This window comes from Mus pahari, chromosome 13, assembly GCF_900095145.1.
Source record: "Mus pahari chromosome 13, PAHARI_EIJ_v1.1, whole genome shotgun sequence".
In the NCBI taxonomy this organism is placed as follows: Eukaryota; Metazoa; Chordata; class Mammalia; order Rodentia; family Muridae; genus Mus; species Mus pahari.
Window position 1 is genome coordinate 36,791,996 of NC_034602.1, and position 15,635 is coordinate 36,807,630.

At 47.2% G+C, this 15,635-nt stretch overlaps 1 protein-coding gene across 4 annotated transcripts in view; it reads right to left on the bottom strand.

Annotated features, from left to right (window-relative positions):
• Prom1 (prominin 1) overlaps window positions 1-8,560 on the bottom strand; it is a 103,967-nt gene extending 95,407 nt beyond the window's left edge. For 2 of the 4 annotated variants that reach the window (XM_029545165.1, XM_021211251.2), the window contains exons 1-2: window positions 8,250-8,560; window positions 991-1,361 (exon numbers count right to left, since the gene is read on the bottom strand). In XM_029545165.1, the coding sequence (XP_029401025.1) occupies window positions 991-1,210 (220 nt within the window). In that variant the 5' untranslated portion in view covers window positions 1,211-1,361; window positions 8,250-8,560. Of the gene's footprint in view, window positions 1-990; window positions 1,362-7,825; window positions 7,916-8,249 lie in introns of those variants that run through there. The other 2 variants (XM_021211250.2, XM_029545164.1) reach the window with 2 other exon arrangements.
• Between the last annotated feature and the right edge of the window lie 7,075 nt (window positions 8,561-15,635).

Below are 15,635 nucleotides of genomic sequence, written 5' to 3' on the forward strand. Positions count from 1 at the left end.
CCTGGAACTCACTCTGTAGACCAGGCTGGCCTCGAACTCAGAAATCCGCCTGCCTCTGCCTCCCGAGTGCTGGGATTAAAGGCGTGCGCCACGACGCCCGGCTACACACACCCCTCTTAAGACATTAGCCCAAACCATCTAAGCGACCCTTATTTCAGTGTCTTCTACATTCATCTTTTGGACTGCCACCAGTTGAATAACCAAGACCAGTATTTAAATCTCTGTAGTTTAAAGACAGGCTTACGAGAGGTGCAACTTAAGTTCATCGAAAATGCAGGCCACACCGGAGACTCTTCACAGGGATCATTGCCCTCTTCCCAGGACTGTCCGAGTGATCACACATACCAGAGGGCTTCCAGGTTAAAGAATTACAGACAGGGTCAAAGAAGCCTCAGTGTTGTATACAGAGAACAAGAGCCCTGGCCACAAAATGCCCTCTACCTGTGAATGACCAACCCTTCCCCACACTAAAACCTTGGCACGGTTAATCGTGAAAGTAAGTCTGGACATGTCTGCCCTTGCTCTAAGGAGGGTGTCAAAGCTGCTTTGTCGTGGTGGGTGGAGAAGAGTTAAATTCTTAAGTGACATATAATCAGCAGTTGCCTGGTGATCATCAACCTCTCGTTTCATGACAAGGAACTTGCATTTTTTTTTTAACCCCAATTTTCACTTTGTGTGTGTACACGCACACACACAATTTGAAACAATGCATTGCTCTAGGCAAAACAAAGCAAGACAAAATGGAAAAGCAACCAGGCAAAAAGATTCAATTTTGTTTCTCACTTGGCTTAAACACACACACACACAAACACACACACACACACACACACACACACACCTTTCTAAATTCTATATAAATATTTTTTTGCCCGTGTATAATCAGTACTTCTGAACCTTATAATGTAAAGTGCTGATTGCCTTCTGTATGGATGGTGTGGTCATGAAGAAACCAAGAGAGGCAAATCAATCCTCCCCATGGTCAACACTCACCGAGAGGGAAGTCATTCGGCTGGACCACGTTGAGGAAGATGTGCACCATTTTGTAGAGAGGGCCAACAATCCCGGCATTGAAGGTGTCTTGGGTCTCATATTTGGTGGTAGGCAATTCATAATTCAAAGCCCCAGGAGTGTTATCGAATGCAGGCTGACCTTCTGAAGTGATCTTTCCACACAGCCCCAGTAACAGCAGGGCACTGAAGACAAGAGCCATAGTTGGCCTGATCTCCCAAGCATGAGGTATTTTCTGGAAACTCAAGGGAAATGGGTCTTTCCTGGACCGGTGGACTCCTCTGCCTCCTGGCTGGTAACAAGGGAAACAGAAGAATGGTCTCCAAGGTGGTCATTCACTCAAAGTACCATCCCTGGCAGGGAGAGAAAGAACACTGGTTACTCAGGGACAACCAGTTACTCCAGGAGCCCACCCCAGAGGAAGTGACATGGCTTAGAATTGAACACTTAGGCCTAACGAGGTGGAACCCAAGCAAACAGCCTGCTCCAGAGCTACAGGTAGGGGGACTAGGGAGGAGGCTCCTTCCTCCAAGATAGGATGACTCAGAAGACAGTCCTTTCCGGGCTCGAGAAACACCAGGCACGGTTCAGGAAGCTGTTTATTCTTGGAAACAGATGTTCATCACTCACTGAATTCCAGGTACATTCCACATGCGTTTAAGGCATAATCCCACCTTATAGATGACGGTACATGTGCAGAAGGGATTTTAGTAACTAACCAGCACGGGTTACCAGGCAGTCACAGTATGGCCAGAATTCAACTCAGTCACTTCCCTTAGAGTCCAAGCTCTGACCAGCCCAGCAGGGATCTGATGCTCCGGCTTGCCCTCCTAAGCTGCAGCTGGTCCCGAAGAGGTCCCCGGCCTCGGAATAGTGCTTAGCTTTTTAAAGTTTCTGCTGCCCTTCTGACACTGAAGGTACCGCTTCCTTACATCCTGTTTGCAAACAGATCACATTCCAGGTATCCATCATTCCATCTAACCTAAGCCTGGAGGGGAGGACCTCAAGGTCATGGACAAACAGAAATTGAAATCTGCTTTTCTAATAAGCTCATCGGGTCATCCATCCTATGGGACACTTCCATTCCTTGTCACAGTCTCCAATGACAAGGGACCCAGAAAGTGAGAGGCAGGGACAAAAGAGGCTTCCTGGACAGGAAGAGATGGTAAGAAACAAGAATCCTAATGATGGTCACAACTGCCGTGTGTGGGGAGGGGGAGAGGAAGAGCAGCGAGCGACAAGAGCAACATGGGCTCTTTCTATTCTAACAGAAGGCATCGCTACTCAGCAGATTAAGTATATAGAAGAAAGAATCCAAAACTCCTGGCCTCTTAACACCATTTCTCGAGGGTAAATGAAACCGCCAGCAGCCTAGGCATACCAGCTCTAGATGGACGCAGCCCGCCAGTGACTCGTGAGGAGACTTCACTGCTGCCTTGCTTCCGAACACATAACACACAAGCTTAGCTCTGTACATGCCTTCCCTCCTGCCACGGAACACGGATCAACACTGCCAGAAGTGCCTTAGTTCAGATTCCAGACTGCCTCACCTTCTGGAGTGCAGTGTTTGTACTAACACACACACACAGAGTTCTGTTCTCATAGTAACAGATCGGTTTAATTACAGAAAACAAGGGACCCTGAGATTTTCCTTACCCCCATTCCTCAGCATGCTCAACATTAGTGTATCTTTGGGTTGTACTGCATTAAACAAACCAACAGCCACATTCACCTTATTGACATGCAAAACGGCTTTAAGTAAATGGTAAATTGTATAGACCAGTAAGCAATTGATATGTGTGCCTAGATTTGCATTAAAGGGTTCTTGGGTAAAGTAGTCAAAGTTCCTCGGTCTAGCAGACAGGCTTTCAGGCTCTGTGCTAGATAACTTTCAGGGTAAGTACAAAGTTCACTGGGGAAGGGAACGTGGGGAAAATCAAGAACTGCCTGGATCCTAAGTGAGATCCTGCGGAGAGGAGAGAAGGGCGGGGAGAGCACAAAATGCAGGACAAGACAGCACTATCAAAGTTTAAAGCAAGTGCGCATTAAAACCAGCCAAGAGGTAGGCTTTCTCCAGCAGTCTGGAGGGAGAGGTCTAATCCCTTCAGATATTGCTTCCTTTTGAAGCTCCCATCTTGCTCCCGTTACTTCTGTAGAGAGTTACAATAGATTGCCTCTGAAGTCTTTCTCCAGCAAACCACCAGCTGCTGATCTCCAGGTGGCTCCTGGGATCAAACTCTGACACAGCCACAGTGTCCTGTGACCCTGATGATGATGGCTCCACAGGGTTTCCTCTGCCTTCCCCCCCACACACAAAACATACATAATACACGTATGTACACAACAAACACATACACAAACCACACACATATATAACACACACATGCACACAAACACACCACATACACAAGCCACACACATACACAACACACATGCACACAAACACATATACAAACCACATACATACACAACACACATGCACACAAACACATATACAAACCATATACATACACAAACCACACACACACACCAAACACATACACAAACCACACACATACAAACCACACACATACACAAACCATACACAAATACAACACACGCATACACAAACAAACCACATATACAACACACACATACAAACATACCACATACACAACACATACATACACATAACACACACACACATACACAACACACACACACACATACCCCTACCTCAGCCAGTTCTTTGCTTAAGGGCCTCAGAGCCGGACGGATTAAAGGCTCAGGAATTGAGGAAGGCGCATGTCCTGGTATGAGACCAAGCCCCAGACACAGATAGGATCTCCCGCAGCGCTATGAATAAGCCCACTTCAAAGCTCAAGCTCCTTTTATGGAGCTTGGAAATCCCAAGCGAGAAATGAAGCAAGGGAATCCCCAAAGAAAAGAAACACCTCTGTCCACCAGGGCAGAGGAGGGGTGCCCATTGCTTCAGAGGCCAGGTGGGATTCAAACACATTTCTCTTCATCCCCCTGCAGAAAGCTCAGAAACATCAAAGTAAGGAAACGACAAAGTCCCAAGAGTTAGGAAGCAGGCACTTAATGGAACACATGGGCAAAAGAAAAAGTTTCGCCTTGATTTTAGTGGATATGAAAACCCCAGGGATGGGTGGATCTCTGAGTTCCAGGCCAGCAAGGTCTACAGAGCTACTTTCAGGGCATTCAGGGCTACACAGGGAAACCTTGTCTCAAAAAACAGCAGCAACAACAACAACCACCTAGGGAAAGAAAGCATTTAGTTTAAGACCCAGAGGTAAGAGCCTCTGCTGAGAGCAGCTCAGAGCACAAAATGTGTTCATCTCCTTAAAACAGGCTTGGGGCTAGAGAGAAGGATCAACCATTACGAGCGCTTGTTTACTTCTCGCTCTTGTAGCGGACCTGGGTTCAGTTCCCAACACCCACACGCTGGCTCACACCCACTCAAATCCCCAGAGCCAGGTGATCTGGTGTCTTTTGGCCTCCACAGGCAACAGGTGTACATTCTCAGATGCAGGCAAAATATTCATACACATAAAATATTTTTCTTAGTTTCAAAAAACAAAAACAAAAACGGTTGTTGACTTAAAATACCGATAACGAACCTAACTCCTGGGATGGGGTTTATTTAAACTGCACTTCAAATTTTACTTATTGCAGGGCAGGGTGATGTGCACTGTGGCATCTAAGTCAGAGGACAATTTTCAGAAGTTTCGGGGGTTGGTGCTCTCCTAATGTGGGTTCTGGGATTGAACGTAGCTTTGACAGTTATTCAGGTTTTTCCCCCCCATTGAGCCACCTGGTCAGCCCTAGTTTCAGTTTTAACCAGCATCCTTGAAGGTAGCCAAAGACTGAACCAACACTATTCTTAGAACACCTTTCTGTCCCATTCCTGTCCCTTTCCAAGGACAAGGCAGGTTTCCTGGATACAGCTTCAGGACCGCAGACCAAGGTACCAACATCCTGTTCCAGTTACTTTGACCTGACCTGTCCCAGATGCAGTGTGAAGGGCTGGGGATACTGACTCCTCCAGATGTCCCCAGGGTCTGGTACACAGGAGATACCCAATCCCGGACTGCTGAAGTAAAATGGGGATGAGGCTGGCACAAAGTCGTCACCTTTACCTCTGAAGCTGAGCCAAGCATCTTCTTGCAGTCATGCTCGCCCTCCTGAGGAGGACAGAGCCTAGCCTACCCCCAGGAGTGCTGCCGCTGCTTCCTCAGGTGAGGTAGCAGGCATCTCTTCTGTGCCACCCAAGGCAGGGTTACTGAGCCACCATTCAGGGTGGGAGCAGTCTCTTGAGACCCTCACCACTGCAAGCTTTGGAATCTGCTTCCTCCAGGCCTATCCCCTTAAATGGATCATAGTTGGCAAAGTCTGCCTGGCCATTTTCCTGGTTAACTGGGCACGTTATGGGTTTCCACTCTAAACACGTTCTATTCAAACAGGAAAAGAAACCCACTAAAGTTAGTTTTAAACAAATATCTCACATGATTCTGAGACTGAAGTTCAGTCCATTTCTGCAAATGCCGGTTTTAAAAGAAAACGGGGTGACCCATTAGCTTCATTTTCTTCATTTTTCTTCTTTGGGTGGGAAGTGCTCACTCTTTATCTTACAAGGGTCCCCGTGGTGGACGTAGGTTTCTGTCTTCTGGGTCGCTGCTTCGGGGATCAGGGGGTACTTGACTTCAGAGCCCACCTTTGTGAGTCCTGTGGGGGAGCAGCCCTACCTCTCATTGTGAGGCCAGCTGGAGTGCCCAAAGAGGTCCTGGGGGTGAGCCGGTCTAGGCTGGTCGGTCTAGGCTGGTCTGAACCGTATACTGAAGCTTAGTGTTCTAACTCGACAGTGGCAAGACAGCAGCCACATCTAAGACCTCCAAGACCTGCCACATTCATCAGTTATTCATCAGTCAGGGGGGCCTGACAACCTGTCTGGTGTTATAAAGACTGGCTATCCAACTTCCCTGCCACTTCCCCTAAGTCACTGTCCCCCAAGAACATCTGTTGGTTACACTCATGCTGGGTTAGTTTTCTTTTTGTTTGTTTGTTTGTTTAGTTTTTGTTTTTGTTTTTTATCATTTGTAACGAAGCTTCCTGGTCCTTAAAAACCAGGTGGTGGTTCTTGACAACTGACAAAAATCTCAAATTTGTTTCTCTCAAATTGTAAACAAAATCAACCATACTTAGAGCGTTGTGATTTTCTTGTGTTAGAAGATTTGTTTTATTTTATTCTGTTTTATGTGTATGGGTATTCTGCCTTCCTGGGACTACGGGTGCACCACACGCCCGTTGCCATGGATTCCCTAAAAACAGGAGTTACACACAGTTGTGAGCTGACATGTGGATGCTGGGAGTTGAACCCAGGCCCTCTAGTCTAGTGCTCCCAACAGCTGAGCCCTTTCTCCAGCTCCTAATGTTGTCAATCCGTCCTCTGATCTGTTTGTTTACTTCACTGAACTAGAACACAGAGAAACAAGCACTTCACAGTAAAAACCATAAGGACACCCATAAAAACTTAATGGAACACTTAAAAAGAAAAACAAATAAAATACCTTGCTAAATAGCAAAAATCCTGTTTCAAACAGGTCCAGGTCTCTGGACCCAATCACTAATCTTGTGACAGTGACAGTGGCTTCACTCTGTGAAGTGGGCTTTTGCATGGGGCTGGCGGGTTAACATGCTAACAGGTAAAGAATTCGGCACAGTATACGCTGTTCATAAAGTTCTGATGCTCCACTGTGAACCTCTTAGGCTCCATGCAGACAGACGCCAGTTCCGTAGTGCTTCAAAGAGGTAAATTCACAAATGAATGAGAAAAATAAGTAGTCCGCCAAGCCGAACCGTATGAATTTGCCAATATTCAATTGGGCAATCAAAACAAAAAAAGTTCTCACATGGCTCAATGCAAATTCATTGTTCAAGTTGTTTGGGTCTCTAGTGAGTTAGGGTGGAGGGGTCTACAAAGGACTTTAACCGTTCGCTCGCTTAACAAAGGCCAGCAACCGCCCACAAGTAGCCAAGCAAACCATTCTCTGCCGGGGCATGAGAAAAGTCCACAACTGAACAAGAGAGCAACAGAGCGAGCTCCTGGAAGAATCAGGAGCTGCAGGAAGCGCGGGTACCTTTGCTCCGCTGCCTTTCTCTACAAGCTGCCACCAGACCCGGCGCCCTCCCGCCCTCCTTCCCCCCTTCTCAGGGGCCTTTCCCGGGCTGCCAAACACAAAAGAACCGACTGCGAGGCGGCGCGCGAAGCTGGGAGCCTCCAGGAATCCGCCGTCGCCTGGGGGAGGGGATCGCCCCTGAGTCCCGCCGTCCCGAGCGCCACCAAGGCATTTCCCCCACCGAGTCCTGTTTGAGCGCCGGGTTGAGGATTGGAGCCTCTCCGACCCATTCTCGGAAACTCCCCGAGCCCCGAAGCTCTGCTCAGTCCAGCAGCCACGAAGCTCTCTGCTCAGTCCACATTCCTCTTTGTTGTCCCTGGTCCCCGCATTCTGTCAAGGTATGCCCTGAGCGCCCCTGCTCTCCATCTCTAGGAAAGCTGAAAGTCTCGGTGCTGTGTGACCCTAAGGACTGACTGGAGCCAGGACTTCCAGCCTGGGTGCGTGCGCTTGGCAACGGCCGCAGGGAGGCGGTTTGCCCTTGCACCGGCATCGCCCTCCCGCTGCGGCCAGTAGCACTGTGAGCTGCACATAGGTAGTAAGCAGATGGTGGCTGGTGGCCTGGAGTCCCGCGTCCCGTCCCCCCTCCCCACCCCAGCCCCCAGCCTAACCCCCACCTCGGCCTTTCCTGGAGCTTTCCTTACCGCAGAAGAGTTCTCAAGACCCGGACCGAACCTCCTCTCTCCGCCCTGCCCAAAAGCGGGCCGGTGGCCTGAAAGTCTCACCGCCTCCTGCTCTTGTCGCCGGAACCCAGCAACCTCCACCCCTCCACAGGATGGAAGGAGTACCGGAGCGGAGCAATGTGGCGCGGAGAGGAGCCGGCCACCGCCGCGGAAAAAAGTTTGCACACTCTCACCAGTCCTCCAGACCCTGGGATCGCCCATTGGCCGAGACCCACACCACCCTGCAGCCCCTCCAGCTTCGGGAAGACAATCTTGGTTCCCGCCACCTGCTGTGGAGGCAGAGGGAGACGCTGCTCGAGCTTCTCCACTCCTCATCCCTGCCCTGGGTGTTCTAGAAGCGGGGAGCTCAGCCCCCCGCGCTGGGACGGCACTCGCAGCAACTTACCTCTCCGGTCCAGCTCTCGTTCGGGTCTCGGAACCCTGCAGCCCCTCGCCTCTAAACTGGGCTTCCTCCACTTAATTCATGAATTATTTAAGGTCCAGCCCCAGGGCACCACACGGGTGATTGGGTGAGAGCCCGTCCCACTGCTCCGCCCTGGGTTGGCTAAGGGTGCCTGAGGCAGGGCTACGGGACTCCAGGACTCTGAGAACCTGTTGCGTCCTCTAAGGGTCTCTGGCAGAGGTTTGGGGATGGAACTAAAGGAACACCGACTCCTTCACAAACGTACCTACTGGGGGCTGAGCTTAAGGCCAGGTGCCGGGGTCTCCACAAGGCTCAATAATTTAAAGAGCAGGAGCCTAGGGCTCTGAGTCTGAGCGCACTGATTGGACCTTCTGAGAGGCTAGGCTACAATGCCCTGGGGACACCCACGGGACAGAGCATTTATTTCCTGCTGAAATCCCTGCTCAGTCCCAGAACACCCTTCTCTATCAACTAATCCATAATCGCTCCTTGGAAGCTCCTAAAATCTCTAACCTCCACACTCTTTCCTGGCTCTTTAGAAACGATACTGGTACCCAGTGCATTTTATTAAAAACAACTAAACAAACAAACAAACACCTAAGGGGGCGAGAAATTAGCTGGAGTGGAGCCCTGTGCTATCAGGGATAGACACAACGCTGGTGCTTTTGATCACTTACATTCCTGGATTCAACCAAGAGTGGGTAGAGAATAGACTAAGGGAGAATCGCGCCGCTGGGACATTTTTACCATCAAAAGATGTGGATTAATTGTGTGTGGGTTGTTAGGTGGATGGACGGATAGATGAAAGAGTGGCTGCAAAGATATTGGAAGTGTGGGTATTCTTTTAAAAAATATTTTATGTGTATGAATGTTTTGCCTGCATGAATGTATGCGTAGCACATTACCGTGGAGTTGGTCAAAAGAAGGTGTTGACTTCCCTGTTCCTGGAGTTACCATACAAGCTGGGTGTGGGGAACTGAACTCTGCAAAGACTCTGCAAGGAGGGAGTTCCTCTGCAAAAACAACCAATGCTTTCAGCCACTCACCAATCACCCCAGCCCTAACAATGAACTTTAATTTAGTAATTCTCTTACCACAAAAAATATAGCATACACTGAGGATGGGCAGGGGAAGGTGACATTGACCTTGAATGCTCACACGGCCAAGGTGTAGAAAGAGTTCATTCAAAAAGACCCCTGAAAAAAGCGCATAAAACTAGCAGGCAATGTTGGGGTACCAGAGAAATCTAAGATGGCCAATTCTCCCCTTTACAGTCTCTTGTGCCCCTGGGCTCCACAGCTCTCCTGCTTAGAGGCAGACATGCCACTGAGGATGGTGTTAGACTGAGACTTGGGTTCTCGCTCCTGGGAGCTCCTAGCTGGCCCTGAGTGGCCTATTTTACCAGCATGGGCACTGATGGCCTTAACATGCTGAATCCGGCTTCTGTGTCTGCAAACCATCACAGGGGCCGACTACCATACTCCTTCTCATCATTGTAACATCCACAAAGTTAGGGCAGTGGTGTGATAAGGCTCGAGGCCATGTGTTCTAAATGGATTTTTTATATGAACTTAACCAACAAGAGCTTTCTAATATCTTATCAATGATTAACTGTATGATGCAGGCTTGCCAGAGGTCACATAGTTACTGAAGCCCCAAAGTTGAACCCAGCTCTGGCCTCCAGAACCCAGAGAATAGGTGAAATTGTCTCTGACCAGTGCCACATTGAATTGAAATGGATGTCCATTGCTGTGTGATTTGTCCACCCTGGGGAGCTGTGAGCAAATGGCTATTGAAACAGGGCGTTCAATGACATTAAACTAAGATGCAGCTTTCTAAATCTAGCCTGATGAACGAAATAGTTTCAGGGGATTACTTACAGGAATGTGAGTTAGAGGCTGCTTCCATGAGTATGGGTAACACAAAGGTGGCTACCTCAGTGGAAAAGCCTATCCCTGTAAGGATGATAGTCTATGAAAGAACTACATTGTATCCAGGTGGTGCAAGCCTAAAAACAAAAACAACAAAAAAAGAACTACATTGTACCCTGGTGGTGCAGCTCACGGGAAGCAGAGGCAGCAGATCTCTTGAGTTTGAGAGCAGCCTGGTCTATAAAGTGTGTTTCAGGACAGCCAGGGCTACACAGAGAAACCCTGTTGTCTGGAAAAGACAACAATAACAACAACAACAAAAGAGGCATTGCTGGAGCCCGATGCACAGCTTCAAGCAACTCCACAGAAGGCTGGAGCAATTGTGTAATGCTATCCGGAGGCCTTGTGAGTCTTGCAACTTTTGGAGTTTTGCTGAACCTCCCATTCCTTGGTTTTTCTGAATCTTACCAACCTCCCTCCTCCCTGCAGGAAAGGCTGGTTCAAGCCAGAGGAAGTGGCTATGCAACCATCTGCCTTCACATCGCTTAGGACACAGTGCTTCAACCATTCCTTACATTGTCATATTCTAGCCTAAGCCCTATTCTGCCTGAACCATTTTCTATGTTTAACGTGAACAAATGAATAAGAACAAAACCCAATGGTAAGATATATCCTGGGTAGTCTTAAGCCAAAGAAATAGCTAGCTCAGCAGTTACAATCTTCTGCTGCTCTTGCAGACTATACAAATTTAGTTCTCAGTACCACATGGGTTCCTCACAACAGCCTATAACCCCAGCTCTAGGTCTCCTATACCGCCACCTTCTGGTCTTCTCTGGTAACTGCACTCAGGTGCACATACAAACCGATCCACATAGTTTAAAATAAAGTTTTTAAATGTAACAAGGGCAATATGGTTTTGTAAATGAAGCATTGGGTGGGGGTTATGATAGCTCAGTAGAAGAGCTCGTGATTAGCATGTCTGAGACTCAGGTTCTCGTACCATACAAAGAGAGGAGGCAGCATGCAGACACAGTGGTATATGCCCATAATTCCAGAACTAGGAAGACCAGGGTATTCAAGGACAGCACGAACGACAAAAGCAAGAAAGCCTTATTTAGCTTTTTCCAGAACACACACACACACACAAAATCAATATTCAATAGTCCTCTTCTTGGTTTTAGATATTGTAGTCACTAAAGCTAAAACAGCCGGGCAGTGGTGGTGCATGTCTTTAATCCCAGCACTTGGGAGGCAGAGGCAGGCAGATTTCTGAGTTTGAGGCCAGCCTGGTCTACAGAGTGAGTTCCAGGACAGCCAGGACTACACAGAGAAACCCTGTCTCGAAAAAAAACAAAAACAAAAACAAAAAACAAAAAACCTAAATCAAAACATGCTTGTGAATAATTGTTCTGGCTAACCTGACCATGTCTACCACGAATGAGGGTGTTCTGAAAGGAACAATGTCACTTTACACATTCCCTAGGCAGTGCTGCTCTAGGGACCTTCAAAGAAGGCTAGTGGTCTCCATGGTGAAGCCAACAAAGGGGCCTAGCAGAGGCTGCAATTGCTCCGCCAGGAGCCCTTTACTCTCTGAACCCCAGGGTTTGCTTTTTTCACTTACTTGGGATTGAAGAGGGGTGCTAATTTTGAAGTGCCTGCATCAACTATTTTGAGCCTGCCCTGGGGATAAAGGAGTACCTGCTCATCTAGATATCAAAGCAGCCGTGGGACTGGACCATAGAAGCCATGCTCCTCAGATGAAAGGAAGCTGCAGGGCATAGGGCTGGGACAGAGGGGACCTGTTAGGGACATTTGTGATTGATTATAGCAAAACGAATATTTTTTTTAATAATTAAAATGGTGTTTTTGCGTGATTCAAAACATGGCATTGTATCTTTTGATTAAGAAAAATTTACTCCTCTTAAGACTAAAGCTTGTGTAACAGGGAGCCAGGGCGAGAGGGAGAGGGAAGTGATTCGACAAGAAAAAAAGGCAGAGGGAGAGCAGGTCAGAGAATTGCTTCAAGCGAGCCAACATTTTCCTGTAAATATTTTACAGCACGATTTCCTGTTCCTCTTGCTTTTCTCTCTGCCTTACCTCTGGGCTAGGCTGCCAAAAATAACATGCCTGGCTTAATAACCAAGGGGCAATAAAACATTTGTCCTGTACTTCAGGTGTGATCTGTGTCTGATCCACCAGGCCACCGCCTAACTCAAGGGCAGAGGTAAAAAGCTTCCACACAGGATCTAGAGAAAGTACCCAAGGAGTTGTAGGGGACTGCAACCCTGTAGGTGGAACAACAATATGAACTAACCAGGACCCCCAGAGCTCGAGTCTCTAGCTGCATATGTAGCAGAAGATGGCCTCATTGGCCATCATTGGGAAGAGAGGCCCCTTGGTCTTGTAAACTTTATATGACCCAGCACAGGGGAAGGCCAGGGCCAAGTAGTGGGAGTGGGTGGGTAATAATAAATAAATTTAAAAAAAAAAAAAAAGCTTCCACAGTGAAAGCCAAGCAGACGGAGGAGCCAAACGGAGCAAAGCAAAGACTGCAGGGTCCGAATTTGAAGCTGTGGAGAGGTTGGGAAACTCAGCCAGTGGTTCCTTGGGAGTGGGGTGGGGTACCTTTGCGCTTTGCAGGAGCCTACCCTCCAGTCAGCAACTGCTTCAAATAAATCGCTGATCCTTAGAGACGGTTCTTATCTCAGGTGATAGTCATAGGCTCTAAAACAAATGGGTGAACTCATTCTCAATTACCAATCAGTGTACCTTTAATATCCAGCGAAGACAATGCGAGCATCAGAAAAGCCAGTTATGCGGCATGAGGGCATCCCGTCCGCCACCACACTTCACTTGCCGTGGAAGAAGAGGTTTCAAGTGAGTGAGAGGAGAATTGGCTACACGCGGTAGGCACCAGGCCATCACTCAATTCAAAAGCTGTCAACTGTCATAATCTGCTCAAGGGGCAACCAGGAAGTCTACCTGTGCTGAGCAATGTGTTTTCCCTTCCTTTAAAGACTTCCCAGTTTGTGTTCCTCCTCATCAGCTGAAAGTTGACAAGCTTTTCATATAAAAAAAATTTAAACAAACAAACAAACCTTCAGATTCCCAACGACCCAGACAAATGTCATTCTTCAAGTCATTCTTTGAACTAGTCCAGTTACAGCCGATCCATGAGCCGAGCAAATGCTTTCACATTCACTGTGTATTTGCACAGGAGTCCTGTTGGTTTTTTTTTTTTTTTTGGTTTTTTTTTTTTAAGTCCTTGCAAATTAGAATTTAGAAGCCCTAATGCGACTTATTATCCAGGGAAGACAAATAGCAAAGCTTTACATATTATACCACTGATTTTTTTTAATTAAAATTAGACCATGTGCAAGAAAATTGAACCCCATGGTTACTGCTAAACAAACTTTAAAGAGCTTCTAACACAGACCTAAGATTAGAGCAGCTGTCTCTTTGCTGGCGCATAATTGCTGCATACACACACCAGAGGTGCGAGTCATGCAGCCTTCTAAATCTCTCCCATGACAACCCCATTCAGAACAGTCTTTCGCTCCATGTCCCAAGCAGTTGCTGGAAACAAAGGGAAACAGCAGAGCTAGGTGCCAATGAACTCCCTTTGACTACTGAGAGCACAAAATGATTTCTCTCTCTCTCTCTCTCTCTCTCTCTCTCTCTCTCTCTCTCTCTCTCTCTCTCTCTCTTTAATTAACAAGCATGAAGAATGTTTTGTGCTCTGTTTTGCTTTGTATGAGGAGTTACAGATTAAACCCAGGACCTACCTCATCGTCGTGTTAGGCCACATTCCCAGCACAAGCATGAGGTGTGTGTTGGTTGGATTTTTGTCAACTTGACACGAGTTAGAGTCATCTGAGGAGAAGGTACTTCCGTTGAGAAACTGAACCCATCAGATTGGCCTAGTGGCAAGCCTGTGGTGCTTTTTACTTGATTGATGATTGATGTGAAAGGGCCTAGCCCACTGTAGGCGATGTCACCCTTAGGCAGATGGTCCTGAGATACGTAAGAAAGCAAACCGAACAAGTCAGGGTGAGCAAGCCAATAGGCAACACTCCTCCATGGCTTCTGCTTCAATTCCTCTCTCAAGGTTTCTGCCTTGAATCTTTGCCTTGACTTCACACAGTGATGACCTAGACATTTAAGAAGACATAAAAAACCTTTTTCTCCCCTAGTTGCTTTTGGTTGAGATGTTTCTCACAGCAACAGAACACAAACTAATTTCTTAGAAGCAAACTGGTTCTTAAAGACCAGTATCCATTCTCAGCAGGCAAATAGATTGGCCTTAACCGTGAAGACCAGTAAACATCAAACCCAGTTTGCTAGAGGGAGATATTTGTAGAAGTCGTGCCTAGAAATGGTTACAGTGGGTAGATGGTCTAATTTTCTTCAATGACAGGAATGAAAGAGAGACAATTCTAAAACTCTTTACATTATGGGTGAGGAAAAATATAAGATGAGAAGGAAAAAAAAACAGTCTAGATTCATTGTGTTTTGATATTTTGTTTGTTTTTTTAACCTCAGTATCTTAGTTCTGGAGGTTGGAAACCTCCTCATTCTAGGAGAGAGCTGTTCTGTACATGCAGGGATATTTAATGATATCCCAAGTGTCAGCTCCATCAGATATAAAGAATAGTAACCTCTACCCAAGTTGTGACAACCCCAAATGTTCAAACTCTAGAGTTTAGTTTCTTTTAAAGTCCAAGGGCTGAAAGATGGCTCTCCCAGAGGACCTGAATGAAGTGGGGACTTCTGCTTTCTTTGAAAAGTCAGTTGTATTGGATGGTGTTTTGCTGGGGCAAACAGGTGAAGGAGTTTCACTAAGGCAAACATGTGAAAGGACACACAATGCTAAGAAGGACCCAACAGATGGTGGATAACACTGAATGGAACTGGTATGCCTTACCATTGTTTATTGGTTATTGTCAGGACTCCATAGAGAGAAACACACCAAAATGCTTTTGGTGGTGTGTGGGTGGCTTCTTGCCACTTCTGCAGATTTGGACAGATTGGCAGAGTGATGTCAGCTGACTCATGTGGCGTTTTACTAAGACAGACTCATGTACTGAGGCAAGACCCGTGGTGAGGCAAGACCCATGGAGGGCATGTGATGTTTGGAGGGAGTATAAATAGGACTCAACAGACTGTGAGAGGAGCTTGCTGATAAAGCTAGCTGTGCAAGGCTTCTTGGTCTCACGTCTTTGCTGATCTTTGCTTTATTGAGAGAGGCACAGCGAAGACCTTCTTCTGGTGTCTCTGATCATCCGGGTCCCTCCTGCTGACTTGTGCTGATTCACTGAGGTCTGGCTCTCTCTGCTAGGTTGTACATCTGCTGCTGATTCGTGTTTGCAATCCCAACGCTGCAAAACTGGATGGCTGGTATATTCATGAAGTGTTTGCGAGTGGATCAAGCTGCCGCTGATGATTCTTGTGGACTGAACTGCTGATTTCCTGACAATGCAGATGAGATTTGCTTCAA